The sequence below is a fragment of the Chiloscyllium plagiosum genome, unplaced genomic scaffold, assembly GCF_037043375.1.
Source record: "Chiloscyllium plagiosum isolate Xiang-an unplaced genomic scaffold, Cpla_swu_hap1 HiC_scaffold_3, whole genome shotgun sequence".
Classification (NCBI taxonomy): Eukaryota; Metazoa; Chordata; class Chondrichthyes; order Orectolobiformes; family Hemiscylliidae; genus Chiloscyllium; species Chiloscyllium plagiosum.
Window position 1 is genome coordinate 109,575,679 of NW_028270141.1, and position 14,849 is coordinate 109,590,527.

The window sequence follows — 14,849 nt, forward strand, 5'->3', positions numbered from 1 at the left end:
CACCTTAGCAAATGTCTTCTCGAAGACATATATGCTACACCTACAGGAGGCCCATTATTCATACTGCTTGCTACATTTTCAAAAAACAATAGATATTAGTAAAATATGATTTACTCTTCATAAAACCATGTTGACTCTGATGCTATTTTGACTTTTCAAATGGTCTATTATTTTCTTAATAATGGATTCTAACAATTTCCCAATGGCATGTTGAACTAGCTGGTCTGTAGTTTACTACTTTGTGTCTCTCAGTTTTTGAATAATATTTTTGAATATTAGCACTTCTTGAATCCCCTGGAATGTCTCTCACATCCAGGGAAGTTTGGAGTATTGTAACCAATGGATCTACTATCTCCAATGTCACTTCCTTTAAGACCCTAGGATGTCAGCCAATCAAGTTGGTCAGACATAACCTACTGTTAACCTTCCCTACAGGTTGAAATGCACAAACTCTCGAAGGCATCATGAATGGCATCTCTGAAAGCCTCGGCTCTCTACCATTTAGTAGAAGGGCAGAGGGTGTATGGCAACAGAAGCACCCATTTGCTGTCTTCAAAGACATACATCACTTAGATTTTCAAAACAGAAATATTCCAGATCAAAATCCTGGAACTTCCGATCTACTGCCACAGGAGCACTCTGGTTTTAGAAACACTTTCTCAAAGACATTTCGGGATAGACAATAAAAGCACTTGGCTTGCCAACATTGTCCACACTTCATAAATCAAAACATTTTTGATTTTGATTTGCCTTGACAAATTATTTTTCAGTGTACTGAAATTCTTTTTCAATTTACTTCAACTGAATATGTTTGAATCCAAAAAAGTGAAAATGCTGGAAAATCTCAGCAAGTCTTGCAGCATCTGTAAGGGCAGCACAGTGGTTAGCACTGCTGCCTCACAGCGCCGGAGACCCGGGTTCAATTACCGCCTCAGGCGACTGACTGTGTGGAGTTTGCACGTTCTCCACGTGTCTGTGTGGGTTTCCTCCGGGTGCTCCGGTTTCCTCCCACAGTCCAAAGATGTGCAGGTCAGGTGAATTGGCCATGCTAAATTGCCCGTAATGTTAGGTAAGGGGTAAATGTAGGGGTATGGGTGGGTTGCACTTCGGTGGGTCGGTGTGGACTTGTTGGGCCGAAGGGCCTGTTTCCACACTGTAATGTAATCTAAAAAAAAGAGCTGATGTTTCCAATCTAACTGATCCTTTGTCAAAGCTGTTTGAATGATTGTTTTTTTACCATAACAACACTAAACCTACTAATACTCTGACCACTGTAACCCCACAAGCTGCCAGACTGAAGCATAACTCACTAGTCACCATGCATTCCCTAGAACTAGATGCAGAACTGCTTTCCGTCCTCATTGGATGAAAACAATGATCAAGGAAGTATTCTTATGCACATTTCATGAACTCTGTCCCCTTTGCGCTCTTTATACTTAACAGTTTATGTTACAAATATTTAAGGTCCACATGATCACTACTCTAAAGTTTGAGTCACTGACCTTTCTCAAAAGTGATGTGCAGCTGAGCAATGTTCACACTACTGATCGCTTTATCCACATTCACCCAAAATCATACCAAAGTGAACCTTTCCAAAGTCTACCATGATGTTCACCAAAAGAATTGAACTGCACTCATCACTGCACCAAGTTGGCTGAAAAGGTTAATTTGGAAAAAGCATTATTTTGACTCCAGAATAATCTGTAGCATGGTCTCCTTGTACTGTACATGGAAGCACAATCACAGGAGACCATATGCTGCAATCAAGGCCAGTGCAACACAACTAACAAACCCGTGTCTAACAAGTACTACTTGCGCACTGAATAAAACTACAGAGGGTGTCAATTATTTAATGTGCTCACTTTCTGACAGCAATTTCCCTCCATAACACAGCATTTCACTTTGTGCTAGGTCTTGGTGTGGACACACTGTACTACTTTTCCACTCCACTGAGATGGTAATATGCAAATCAAAGATCCGCACATTCCACAATATGCATAAACTTATCCATTTATCTCTAAATGTAATAGCAAGAAAAGTTGGTAATACAGAAACACATTTCTTTTCGTCAGTTCTGAGCCATTTTTAGTAATGAAACCAGTTAAACTTTACTTGAGGACTAGGAGCAGTAGGAGGCAATTCAGCCCCTCGAGCCTGCCCCATCATTTAAATGACTGATCTCATCTCAGCCTCAATTCCACGTTCCAGCTCATTCTCCATAACTCTTCAAAGAATGATTTATTAAAAACTGAGTAAATTTGAGGACGAGATAATTCCAGCATTCACTTCCTTCTGGGGTAGTAAGTTCCATGTTAGTGACCCTTTGAGAGAAGTAATTTCTCCTCATTTGTGTGCTTTAAATCTGCTATCCCTTAGCCAAAAAGTAGGATTCCTCAGTTTAGATTGCCCTACATAAGAAATATCCTTTCTACATCTACTTTGTCAATCACTTTTAGGCTCTTACATATCAATTACATCTTTTCTAATTCTTTTAAACTCCAGAGTATAAACCTAAACTGTTCATTCTCCCTTCATAAGATAATCCAGTCACCTCTGGAATCAAATCTAGAGAACTTCTTAAGAACTGCCTCCAACACAACTGCAACGGTTCCTTCTCATGCAACGGTTCCAAACTTGTACACAATGTTCTAACTGCAGACTCATTAATGCCTTATACAGTTGCAGCAACATTTCCCTACTTTTATACTCTATTGTTTTAGTTATAAATGCCAAAAATCCATTTGTCTTCCTTATCACCTGTGGCATCTGCATACTAGATTTCTGTGATTCATACATGAGGACACCCAGATGCCCTGCACTGAAACACTCTGAAGTTTCTCTCCATTTAGATAACAAGCTGTATCTGACCAAAATAGATAACCTCTCACTTATCCACATTAAATTTCATCTGCCAAATATTGGCCTATTCACCTAACCTATTTATACCCATTTGTTAACAACTTATTTCTCCATAGCAACTTACATTCCCACCTAATTCAGTGTTATCTGAAAATATGGCTATGTATTTTCTATCCCCACATCCAAGTCATTAATATAGATTGTAAATAGTTGGGGCCACGAGAACTGAACCCTATGGCATCCCACTAGTTGCATCTTGCCAACCAGAGAAAGATCCATTTATCTCAACTCTGCTTTCTGTTGGCTAGCCAATCCACCTTCTAAGCTAATAAGATCACATAGGGTTAGAAGTAATTTAACTTGTGCACTAACCTTTGTATAGGACCTCAACAAATGCTTTCTCGATATATGCTACACCTGCAGGATTCCCATTATCCACATTGTTTGTTACATTGTTAAAGAATTCTAGCAAATTAGTAAAATGTGATTTACTCTTCATAAAATCATGCCGACTGGGATGGATGGTATTTTGACTTTCCAAATGCTCTATTATTTTCTTAATAATGGATTCTAACAATTTCCCAACGACATGTTAAACTAACTGATCTACAGTTTCTTACATTCTGAGTTTCTCTGTTTTTGAATAATATTTTTGAATATTAGCACTTCCAGAATCCCCGGAACCTATTCTACACCCAGGGAAGTTTGGAGTATTGTCACAATCTCTGATGCCACTTCCTTTAAGGCCTTAGGATGTCAGCCACTCAAGTTGGTCATACTTGACCTTTCCCGTTTACAAAACTATGCTGACTGCTCTTGATTAATCCCGGTCTCTCCAAAACAATTAATTCTGTACCACCACTGAGGTTAGACAGATTGGCCTATTGTTTTCTGGTTTATCCCTAGCTCCCTCCTGGAATAGTGGAACCAGTTCTGGCACCTCTCGTATGTCCAGAAAGGAACTGAAAATTATTGCTAATGTGCCATAGAAATATTTGCAGATTTGTCAAAGCTCGTTTATGATTCCTGGCCTTTGTCTTACTTTAGGTTATTTTTAAATTATACAGTAACTTAAACATGATGGAAAATATACATTTGATATCTTACATAAACGGTAATCATTAAAACAAGATTCAACTGAAGTTAGTCAATGCTGAAATTTTCAGCATTGGCTATGCTGTATCCTGAAAATTATCACATAATTTACTAAGAGTTTTAGGGATGTTCATTTCTAACGTAAAAATGTCAAACATTAATTGGTTTTATGTCAGCTGACTGCACTTACAAATGCAGGACGTCGACTATGTAGCAAGAGCAACTTTAAGACATTGAGCAAAGCTGGATCTTTTTGGCAGGGATGCTGCTTGTACCTTCCTCAAAGGAATTCAACATCCCCAGAACCATGTCTGGCCCTGCATAGCTTTTCTGAGCAAAGCCACAGGTTCAGCAAGTACAACAAACAGAAAAACCTGGTCTGTTCATAAACATCTCTTGCCCATAAATGAAATCAACTTGAATTTAGCTACCAACTCCACCATGCCACTGCATCACACAAAAATAGCAAATCCAAATGAAAAAAAATGCTATTTAAATTGGGGAAAACAAAACACAAACATAAATGTGGATGCTGAAAATTTGAAACAAAGACAGACGTTTCTGGAGAAAGCCAACAAGTCTTGCAACATCTGTGGAGAGAAAGCAGAGTCTGACAAAGAGTCAGTAGAACCAAGGTGTTAACGCTGCTTTCTCTCCACATATGTCCCCAGACCTATTGGGTTTCTCCAGCAATTAACAATTACATTCAAATTGCAGTCTCATTTAGAACTGTCCAAAGCCAACTGAGGAAGGCTCAGCAAATTAGAACAAGAGTCTATTTAATCTGTGGGATCATATGAATGAACTGGTTTGTTTGAAAAGCCCATGGGTTCGGAACACAACACTGCAAGCACAAGCTAATCCTTTAATTATCAAACTCTTTGATAATTCGCTCAATGTGAAAAATCACAAAAGATCAAGGTCCATTTTTAGCCTATACTAAATTAATCAATCTCAGCCAAGACAATGATGAGGCTGCATTTAGCTCCAGCGTTCTTGGCTGAAGGAGAAGATGCAAGAAACAGCTGCAGTTCCCACTTCTGACTGCTATCCAACAACAACTGTTGGAAATCAAACATATGTGGATGCCAAATGACAATAAGATTGGGCTCAGTTGTGGTGCCCTGTACTGTAAAAAAAAGTCAATAACCACCCCTTCCCCCAGGATGATACATAAAGGAGGCTTAATTCGGTAAGAGACCAGAGCATCAGTGCTGCCACTGCACTGTCATTCACTGGAAAACTAATCAACTGATTTGTAGTTATATGGGTTAGGGACTTACCCCATATCACAAGCAGGAGTTCTCATCTCACGATGTTATATTCCAACTTTCTTACCTCAATTGAAGTAATTGATCTGGGAGTTTTATGGTGGGTCACTGGCAACATCACAGAGGGGCACAGCACTCTATTTGATGAATGATGAGTTGACAGAGGCTGATCCATTCCTCTTCAATGATCATGTGAAACTGTGTGTCTTTCCACTGTGATGACTGAAGAACAGCAACATTGGTGACAACAATCAGGTGTAAAATACAAAACAAACAAATCACACTTTCTGCTTTAGCAGGATAGTTGATTATTTACAGTGGATTAAAGATTTTTTTGTTGGAGTGAATTTGGAATTTATAGAAACACATATGGTACATTAGTGCGTTACTCTCTGTACTCAAGTTCGGGGAAGAAATCCCTCTGCTCAGGGTTGCTGTTGCAAGAATAAGATTACTGTGCAGAATTGGCAATGCAAACCTTCATCAGCCCAGTTTGGGCATCAACACTAAGTTTTTTTTTGGAATTTCAATCTTCTAACAGAAATGTAACATTGGAACTTCAGCAGGACATTCAGGTTTTCACAATGCAGTCACATTTAAGATGCAAATAAGTGGTAAACATTTTTAAGATTTTTAATATGCATATTAAAAAAATCATTTTCCTATATAGGAACTAAGATTTAGAAATACAAAGCAAGAGAAATTGTCAGATTAGCTTCCAATTTGTATATCAAAAATAATATTCCATTTGTAGATTCACTTTAGTGAACTGTACTGATTCAATTGACCCTTTTCCAACTAATGTCATTTAGTTACATAGAACAAACTATAACATAATATTTGTGCACGATACATTAAAGAAAAAATACATTTCTAATCAAGGCTTTTTTTCCGTGGACTACAATGAAGGGCAAATTTTGCACTGACAGAAACAACCCACATCAATTTTACTTTGAGGGACATGGCACTCTCGATCAGCTCATGCCAAATGTGTTCTATATGTAACATTATTGACACGACAATGAAAGCAACAATTTAAAAGCCGATTGTTGCCTTCCAAATAAACTGATGTAAAAAGAATGAAACACTGACTGGTAAATGGAACGTAAATTATATAGTGCACATGCACACAACCAACAAATGTATAAATTTTACAATAGCTTTGCATATTTAAAACCTGATTAATCCTTTTAGCAATCCTAAGAAAATAGTTGCTCCCATAGCAATGATCAGAGACCAGCTTCGATAGACACTTTCCTTAGGAATTAACGCAAATCAAAAATTAAAAGATGAATACATTACATGTTTATTATAATTTAAAAAAAATAAGGAATGACATTTATTTTGATTTATCAGGTTTACCTGCTAAGCTAAACACAGATTACGTTTATGACAAATCTAAATTAAAAACACATTTCGTAGTATGAAATCAGAAATCAAATAGCATTTTATTACAATTTCAAATTAATAATCAGATAACTTACACTAATGTTTTCAGGTATGTTAGATGATGATAAATATGAAATTCACACACTATCCTCACAGTCCTTTCGCGAAACAGCAAAGGTTACAACACAAGAACTCATGGTAAATAAAGCTTTCCACACAGTGCTTCGCAAAATCAACATTAAAATGAAAAACAAACACACATGTCTGTTCCCAAATTTTGAAGCAGATTAAGAAAATTAAAAGGCAGGACTGGCAAAATAAGTGTTGTTAAAGCTGTCTTGTCTCCCCGCAACGTTTTTCACCATTTGCAGCGACGGAAACGACCAAGATTCGCCCTCTCGCACCGATCAAGATAAGATTGACTGTATAAATAGGTCGCTCCAGTTACCGGCAACCTTGTGAAGGCACAGCTCGAACCGAAGGAATGCTTTTTGTGACTAAAGCCCCTGACTTCCGAGAAAAAAAAAGCAGAGAGAGAAGGGGGGAAAAATACAAGCATGCTCTGGTGGTTTCTTTCTTTTTCTCTCTCTTCCCCCCTTCCTCTTTTTTTTTCCTCTACTGTCTCCTCCTCCAGACCTTCTTCTTTCGGTTTCGAACAAGACTGCTCGAAGGGGGAGGTTTCTGCCCTCTTGTTAATTTTGTTGTTGGGGGGGGGACATTGTATTTCAAAGGCGGTGGAGGGTGGACGCCTTGAGAGCGAGAGGGGACGGAAGGGCTGGGTTGGGTCCCGGAGCGCGCGCGGTATCCCTCTGCCTCGCTCGCTACATTTCCTTCCCCTGCCCTCGCTACATTGTAGCTGCGCTCATTCCTGTAACTGTGCGTAATGTCAGCTCACCCTAACCCCCCTCCTCCTCCCGAACCCAAACCATGCGTCAGATCCATCCGCTTCACAAAAAAAAAGCGACAACCACCGCCACACACAAAAAAAATCGAAAACCCTAAAGCTTCACCTCCCTGCGCTGACACGCGTGCCACAGATCTCACGCAAGATTTCACGCCCGCCTTTCATTTTATTTTCTTGCATTTGCAAATGTGGGTGTTGGATTTTGTCTCTCTCTCTCTGCTCTGTGTGTGTGTGTGTATGTGCTTGTTGTCGGGCGGGGAACTCTGTTTTTGGTGCGGAAGGAGTCGCTCTGCTGGAGGAGTCGGCTCCTCTCTATGTGGGTGAATGGAGGAGAGTCTTCCTGGAGAGTAAACACTCACGCACAGAACTAGCTGATTACATCGGATCTCTCACCGTTTAACACTAAAAAATCACCCCCAAACATGCCTGCTGATACTAAACAAATCTATGAGTTGGAATCTGGTGAGTAAGCACATGAAGCAGAAAGGATTATGTGGGTTATTTTTAAATTTACAGCCACCATCAGGCATCTGATGACTGAACACTGTCTTATTATTTTAATAGAATTGTACTTCCTAATAGCCAGATTTTTGGCATCGGGACCCTGTCAGAAGGCGACCGAGGTGAGTAAATCTACATTTTGGGGTTTAATACTGTCTTGTGGCTGATTTTGATGTACAATAAACGGGTTTTCTGTGCTCTTTCAGGTCCTGATACGCGAAGTGGAGGAGAAGCAGGTAGGCTGCATTCAGTTCGCATTCTAACTCTGCAGAGGACTTTTGATTCTAATTTCAAACTATCGCCTTTTGATATTTTAAGGAAAGATGCGTGGCGAGGATTTTGGGAGGATTTGGGGGATTGTAACCATGTTTTATTTTTTCCAGCTGCTGCCGAAACGAATAGACTGGAAGGGCAAGGAGCATCCCAGGACCTACGAAAATTTGGTGAGAGATTCATATCACTGAGAAAACTTTTAGAGAGGAAAAATTGAATCTCCCGCAAAAATTTTACTAGGAAAACCGGATTAGCCCCCACAAAATCGCGCTTTAGGAAGAAAAAAGAACAGCCAGTAGTGAGTGGCAGATGATTAGGAATGTATTAGAAGATTTGGATTAAAATTCTGATTATCAGAAAAAATATGTAGTTTTAAGTATAGTGGAAATAAAGATACGTCATGATTATTGTGCAGGAGTAGGGCTGCCTGAGTGACTCGAGCGCTCAGTGTGGTGAGAAAGCAGCAGTGTGCAGGGAGGCGCTTTGACTTGCGCTCTCTCTCTCTCTATATATATTCCTAGCACTAATGCAGCTTGGCAACGCTGATTGGTCTGAAAGCTTCTCTAGTTCATTTACAGATCTGCACATAAACACACACAGAAAATCAAAACGACATCAGATTTTACAGCAATTAGTTTTTTTTTGTAGCAGCGAGTTTGTTCCATCTTGAAAAAGGCAGTCTCAGGGATATGTTTTGTTTTTAAAAGAATGATCACATAGTTAAAGTAACTTAAAAAAAGATGAACTAGAGTTTCAGTTGATGGGAAATTTTCCAGTTTCGTTGAAAATAAAACAAAACAAACGTGATTAAGAATACATACCTGACATTGTATGAAATGCTTTTAGATCAGCAATAGGATGCATAATTTTGTGAATTATACTTTATAATAATTGTCGTAAGTATTGCTGTGGTATGGATGAAGTTCAGTAATTTTAAGAATATGTTTAGATATATAAACCAGTTTTTTCAATATGAATACAAAAAAATTGCAAGTTAATACTTCAGAATTCTGAACTATAAAATACCATACCAGAAACTGAGCTGTGCAAAACTATTTGAAAACTATGGTGAATTTTTTTTATTCATAAGTGGTATAAAATTGAAAACGTTGTACTTGTGTAATTGATTGGGGTGTGGATTTGGGTGGGAGAGGGAGGAAAGAACATGCATATCTGAAAAAAAATCTGTGGCATAGCATTTTTAACTTAAAAATACATATTTGTTTTGCACACTCATACCTTTTTCAAATAATGGATAAATAATTTAATTAAGGCTAAAATTGAGATTATTTTAAGTTTTTGTTTTGCCAGATTTTTCAGGACATTGCTAAGTTAGTCTGTTGCAACAAGACTCTAGGCATCTGCCAAAAGAGCAGTGCACATATAATCCAACTTTTGTGAAGTTCAGTGCCTATTTCTTTTAGCATAAATTCTGTGCAATTGTTTATCAAGATACTGGCCAAATCACTGAAAATGTTGCAGATTCTTTTCTTAAGACTAGACAAAATTGTATGTTGAAAAATGTAATCTTTGATGTGTGGTCTCACTATACAAGGCTTGAAGATACAGTCTACCTGAAGACAACTCTATTTATTCAGAGTTGGGAAGTCATATTGAGGTTGTACAGGACATTGATGAGGCCTCTTTTGAAATACTATGTCCAGTTCTGGTTATCAGTTGGAAGAGGATATTATAAAGTTGGAGAGGGTTCAGAAGAGATGTTTTTGGGTATGGAAAGTTTAAGTTATAAAGAAAGGCTGGATAGACTGTGACAGTTTTCACTGAAGCATAGTACATTGAGAGGCGATCTGATTGAAGTTCATAAAATAATGAGAGGTTTAGGTAGAGTTAATGGTTGTCTTTTTTCCTAGGATGGGGGATTTCAAGACTATGGGGCACATTGTCAAGGTGAGAGGAGAGAGATTTATACAAGACATAAGAGGCAAATGTTTTACACAGAGGGTGTTTGCAAGTGGAATGAATTTCCTTAAAAAATGGTGGATGTGGGTACGATTACACTGCTTAAAAGACATTTGGATAGATACATGAAAAGGAAAGGTTGGGAGGGAAAAGGGCCAGGAGCAGGCAGGTGGGTCTAGTTTAGTCTGGAATTATAAAGTGATTGGATTGAGGTCTATTGTATGACTATATTCCTTTTATAAAAAATTTGGCAGGTTTTTTTTATGAATATATACAATTCTTTTGTATATTTTCCCCATTGCTAAATTTGGATTGGAAGTGAAATAATCCTCTTGAGAATGTTACTTTTGATAAAAATAGAACTTCGCCCTTCTCAACTCATCCCCTCTCCAAAACAGCCAGTCAGAACTTTGTGGTGAAATGGATATTAGTTAGCTAAACTTTGTGTGCATATGTATCTACACCAGTTGCCTCTTACAGGTACAATCATAGATGTTTCTCTGATTTAAATTCTAAGAAAACCAAATAAATGTCTGTTAAATATCAGCATTGAAATTTTGTAGTATTTTTGAAACATAAATAAATGTGATTAGTACAGTGTTCAAATTTATACTGAACACTGTAATGCTTTGGGCATTTGTCCCATTTTGCTTTTATATTCAGGAAGTGTTTCCAGGTGCACATGCTCAACAAAATGAGATCTCTGTATTCTGTAAACTGATGATTTCAGAAGGGACTTGCATTCTGGATGTCAGTTTCTTGCAGTGACAAATCATCTCCTTCAGTGGTTGCTGGTAGATAATTTGCAGGATGCTAAATGCTTAAATCTTCTTATTTCAGAAAATATTCTTTATCCAATTTTTGAATTTATTCAGTCTTTACAATAATGCGTTCAACCATTTTTTTCAATAAAACTTTGGCAAATTAAGCTGCTGTAGAAGCATTGCTGGTATTTTCTTTGGCCAAAAACAGATTTGAAATCAAATTTGATTATAGGCTTTTTAAGGAAGTTTGTTGAAAGTTTGTAACACAACATTGCAGGGTTGCAGGGACAGAGTAGGGGTTGATATGGGTGCGTGCTATTTCGAATGGTCGCTGTGTACTTCATGGGCCGAATGGCCTGCTTCCACGCTAGGGATTCTATGATTCAAACATTTCTGTCAGATCAAACACTTGTAAGCTTCAAACCCCTATATTCTTTTCCCTAAGTGGGAAAGTACACAAACATTCCCTGACCAATTTAAATATAAGATTCTTTAACTTTACAGAAGTTTGGAGGGATTTATTGACAATCTAATGTTAAAAGAATATATGCAGTTCTACAGACAATGGAAAAACATAAAATGTTGCATTTTTCTAATTGATTAACATTTTCAAATGTGTAATGTTTTGCAATCATATTTTTTAGTAATAAAATGCATAATAAAATAGGAGGGAAAGTGAGGACAGCAGATGCTGGAGATCAGAGTTGAAAATGTGTTGCTGGAAAAGCGCAGCAGGTCAGGCAGCATCCAAGGAGCAGGAGAATTGACGTTTCGGGCATGAGCCCTTCTTCAGGAATCTGAAGCCCTTCCTGAAGAAGGGCTCATGCCCGAAACGTCGATTGTCCTGCTCCTTGGATGCTGCCTGACCTGCTGTGCTTTTCCTGCAGCAGATTTTCAGCAGTGCACAATAAAATAGCAAAGCATGTTGTTTAAAAAATTCTCCGAGTGCCTTCTGTCTACATTTGTTTTAGTTCATTCTTCTGGAGGAGAGGGTAGTTAAGTTTATGGAGATTTTTGTGGATACCAGCAACATTGTTTCTTGACTGAACCTTCAGGAAATTACTGAATTGTTTGAAAATGCTTTTCATTTGGCCATATTTCCATCTATTTTTAAATAACTTTACAGCAGTCTATACACACTGAAGAAACACTACTTTGATACTTCTTTTAAAAATGTCTGCATCATCTTGTTCCACTTTCTCAATTTTAAGGCAAATTCCTGGGTTTCTGTTTTGCGTATCATAATCTTGTACACCATCATGGGAATGCATCTTGGGAACAACCTTCTAAGGATAAAACAAAGCCTAAATTTCTCTTAATCCTTTTTCATTGCTCATTATTCTTGGGAGAGACTAACAAAAGTGCTTAGTATTTCCAGCTGGAGCTCAATTATGAATACTTTTGAATGGTGAAACTTCTGCCTATTTGTTTTATTGTGACATAATGCTACAATCTGAACTCACTAATAGATATGTGATATGTAATCAAATGTGAACTAAGGAGAGTTAACTTGTGCTATGGCATAAATAACTGAATTTCAAATTTGTTTTGGATAGTTTTTGTGTCCTTTTTAAATTTAAAATGTGACTGAAGCATTGTGCATTCTTTTTAACTTGAAGTCTACCTCTAATTTATTCCAGGTTGGTGCAAAATCTGCAAGATTAAATTTTACCGTCATAGCACATATCCCTTTTTACTTCCTTTTGATTGCGTAACTGAAGTATGCTTTTAGTTAATTTTGAGCCAATACATATTTGAGCTTCATAATGGAGCATTGCTTGAGAATTTACCGTTGATAATGGTCTGTATTTTTGGGGGGTCTCCTTTCTTTTAGAACTAATTTCATAAAATGCATGATCACATTTTAAGTGTTTTTGTGCTTTAGAAATCAAAATTTGAATTTTCTTCGGTTATCACAATATGGAACTATGATTTTAATTTTAACAAAAACTCTATACGCATGTATGTTATGTATTCTCCAGTAGAAGCCTATTATTTATAGCATGAGTGAATAGATTAACTAACAAGTGCTTATTAAGTGTGATAAAACCATTCGTGGAAGTTGCATCTCTACAATTACACATCCTTGCTTGCAACATATATAAGTAGAATTTTTTTTTGAAAAGACAAACAACATACTTAAAAATGTAGTATTGATGTGCAAATGCAGTTTGTTGGGGACTTTAACTGGCATGTTTTTTGCAAGATATCAGAGATGTGCTGATACAGCTAAGTTACAGGACCTTTTTGCCTTAGGCCAAGTATTAATATAAAATGATGCATCACAAAAATCATAAAATAACGTTCTTCTTCTCATGGCTAATTAAAGTGTTTTAATGGTGAATTTCTCAGAATATATTTTTAAATCTGCACAGCAGATGTAAGAACTCAAGTGATGCAGAGTAAGCAAGTTTTAAAATTGTATAAATTTAAGACAGAATAAGCTACATGGGTATCTATTTAAATCTACTTACTCTATGTCCTTTTCATTTTTTGTCCATTCAGTACAGTAATTTTAAGTATGGTGCATATTACTATCTTTTGTATGGAAATAATTCTTAATTTATCTCCACTTTCATATTTTCAATACAAAGTGCTAAGACGGTACCTTCTTCATACATATTTGGTGAACTTGGAGATGGGAAGGGCATTTAGTTAGACCAGGCAATGTAGTTTTGGATGGGAATACCCATCATCAATTTCTGTGACGCTGTGCCTGGAGATCTCGGTAAACACGTTTTCTGCTCCTGGGGTGTTGGTCCAAATGTCGGCCCAATGGTTGTCTTGCTACAGTGGTTTTCTGAGCCTTCCTGAAAAAGAGGCATTGCAGATGTCTTATCAGCTTTTCAGTTAGCAGGCAAAACCCCCATTGCCTCATCAAGATTCCTCTCCTAATTTCTACCACCTGCTAATGACATATGGAAATCATTTTCCAGTATTTATTTTCTCAAATTTAAAATCATATGCTCCTATAGTTTTTAAAAAAAACTCCTGTGCCATTGATTACAATCTTAGTGTCCCATGTGCTTGTGTCTTTTCAATTTTTCTATTATCGTAGCAAGTCTGTATTCCAATAGCAGAAAATATTATTTAACTGTTTGTAATTGTTCTGTACTTTTCCATCAATGTTGCTTGGAAAAAAAGTTTAGTTTTTTTAAAAAAGCAATTTTGAAATGTTGACATTTTGGGGTAGTGCAGAGCTATTTTCTTTGCTTGTTATAATGAACATCTTATTCGTCTGTTATAAATTCACTTGACAGCAAATTCATTAGGCAGCAAAATAAGCTATCAAATAAACATAGTTTGTGACATAAACATTCATATTGACCTCTCTCAAAAAAATCTGTACAAATTTTACCTTTTGGTTTTGTTGGCCTTTGCTGGGTTACGATACTGAGACAGTTGGCCCAAGTTAAGTGCTGTGCCTGAGTTAAGTGACCATTTTTCCCTTTGTGGGTCCTGGAGAACAGTAGATGCTGTGGAGGCCCTGCAGCTGTTCTGGTGCAAGTCAAAATGAACTTGGTGGTTCTAAAAGGGTTATTCAATTTTGAGTGTCTGTAGTAATTGATTCTATTGTCCCATCAGGTTGTTGAGAGTAGGAAGGTGGTATGGGACAGCGTTGTACATTTGAAATTCTTTATTCTGGGCCATATCCTATGGTAAGTATGCCAAAGATTGAAGTGCTGACTTTGTTCCTGCTCCACCTGTCACCAACATCATCAAACATAAAATTAGGATTCTGTCCCAATACAACTGGGATGACAGTGAGCCTGCATGGTCCGTTTAAGGTATGAGGCAGAGATGGCCAAATCAGCCCTTTATAGTAAATTACCTGTGGTTTTGATATTCCTTTTGTAGGGCTAGATGGAACTC

At 37.4% G+C, this 14,849-nt stretch overlaps 1 protein-coding gene and 1 long non-coding RNA gene across 3 annotated transcripts in view; one reads left to right on the top strand and one right to left on the bottom strand.

The window, feature by feature from the left end:
* LOC148150640 (uncharacterized) overlaps positions 1-7,342 on the bottom strand; it is a 134,592-nt gene extending 127,250 nt beyond the window's left edge. The window contains exons 1-2 of the long non-coding RNA XR_015754273.1: positions 6,710-7,342; positions 5,293-5,447 (exon numbers count right to left, since the gene is read on the bottom strand). This is a non-coding gene — a long non-coding RNA (uncharacterized LOC148150640). The remainder of the gene's footprint in view (positions 1-5,292; positions 5,448-6,709) is intronic.
* Positions 7,343-7,596: 254 nt separating this feature from the next.
* The window catches only part of phip (PHIP subunit of CUL4-Ring ligase complex), a 200,247-nt gene continuing 192,994 nt past the window's right edge, over positions 7,597-14,849 (top strand). For both annotated transcript variants that reach the window (XM_087982461.1, XM_087982466.1), the window contains exons 1-4: positions 7,597-7,980; positions 8,083-8,141; positions 8,226-8,255; positions 8,403-8,462. In XM_087982461.1, coding sequence (XP_087838587.1) covers positions 7,941-7,980; positions 8,083-8,141; positions 8,226-8,255; positions 8,403-8,462 — 189 coding nt within the window. In that variant the 5' untranslated portion in view covers positions 7,597-7,940. The remainder of the gene's footprint in view (positions 7,981-8,082; positions 8,142-8,225; positions 8,256-8,402; positions 8,463-14,849) is intronic.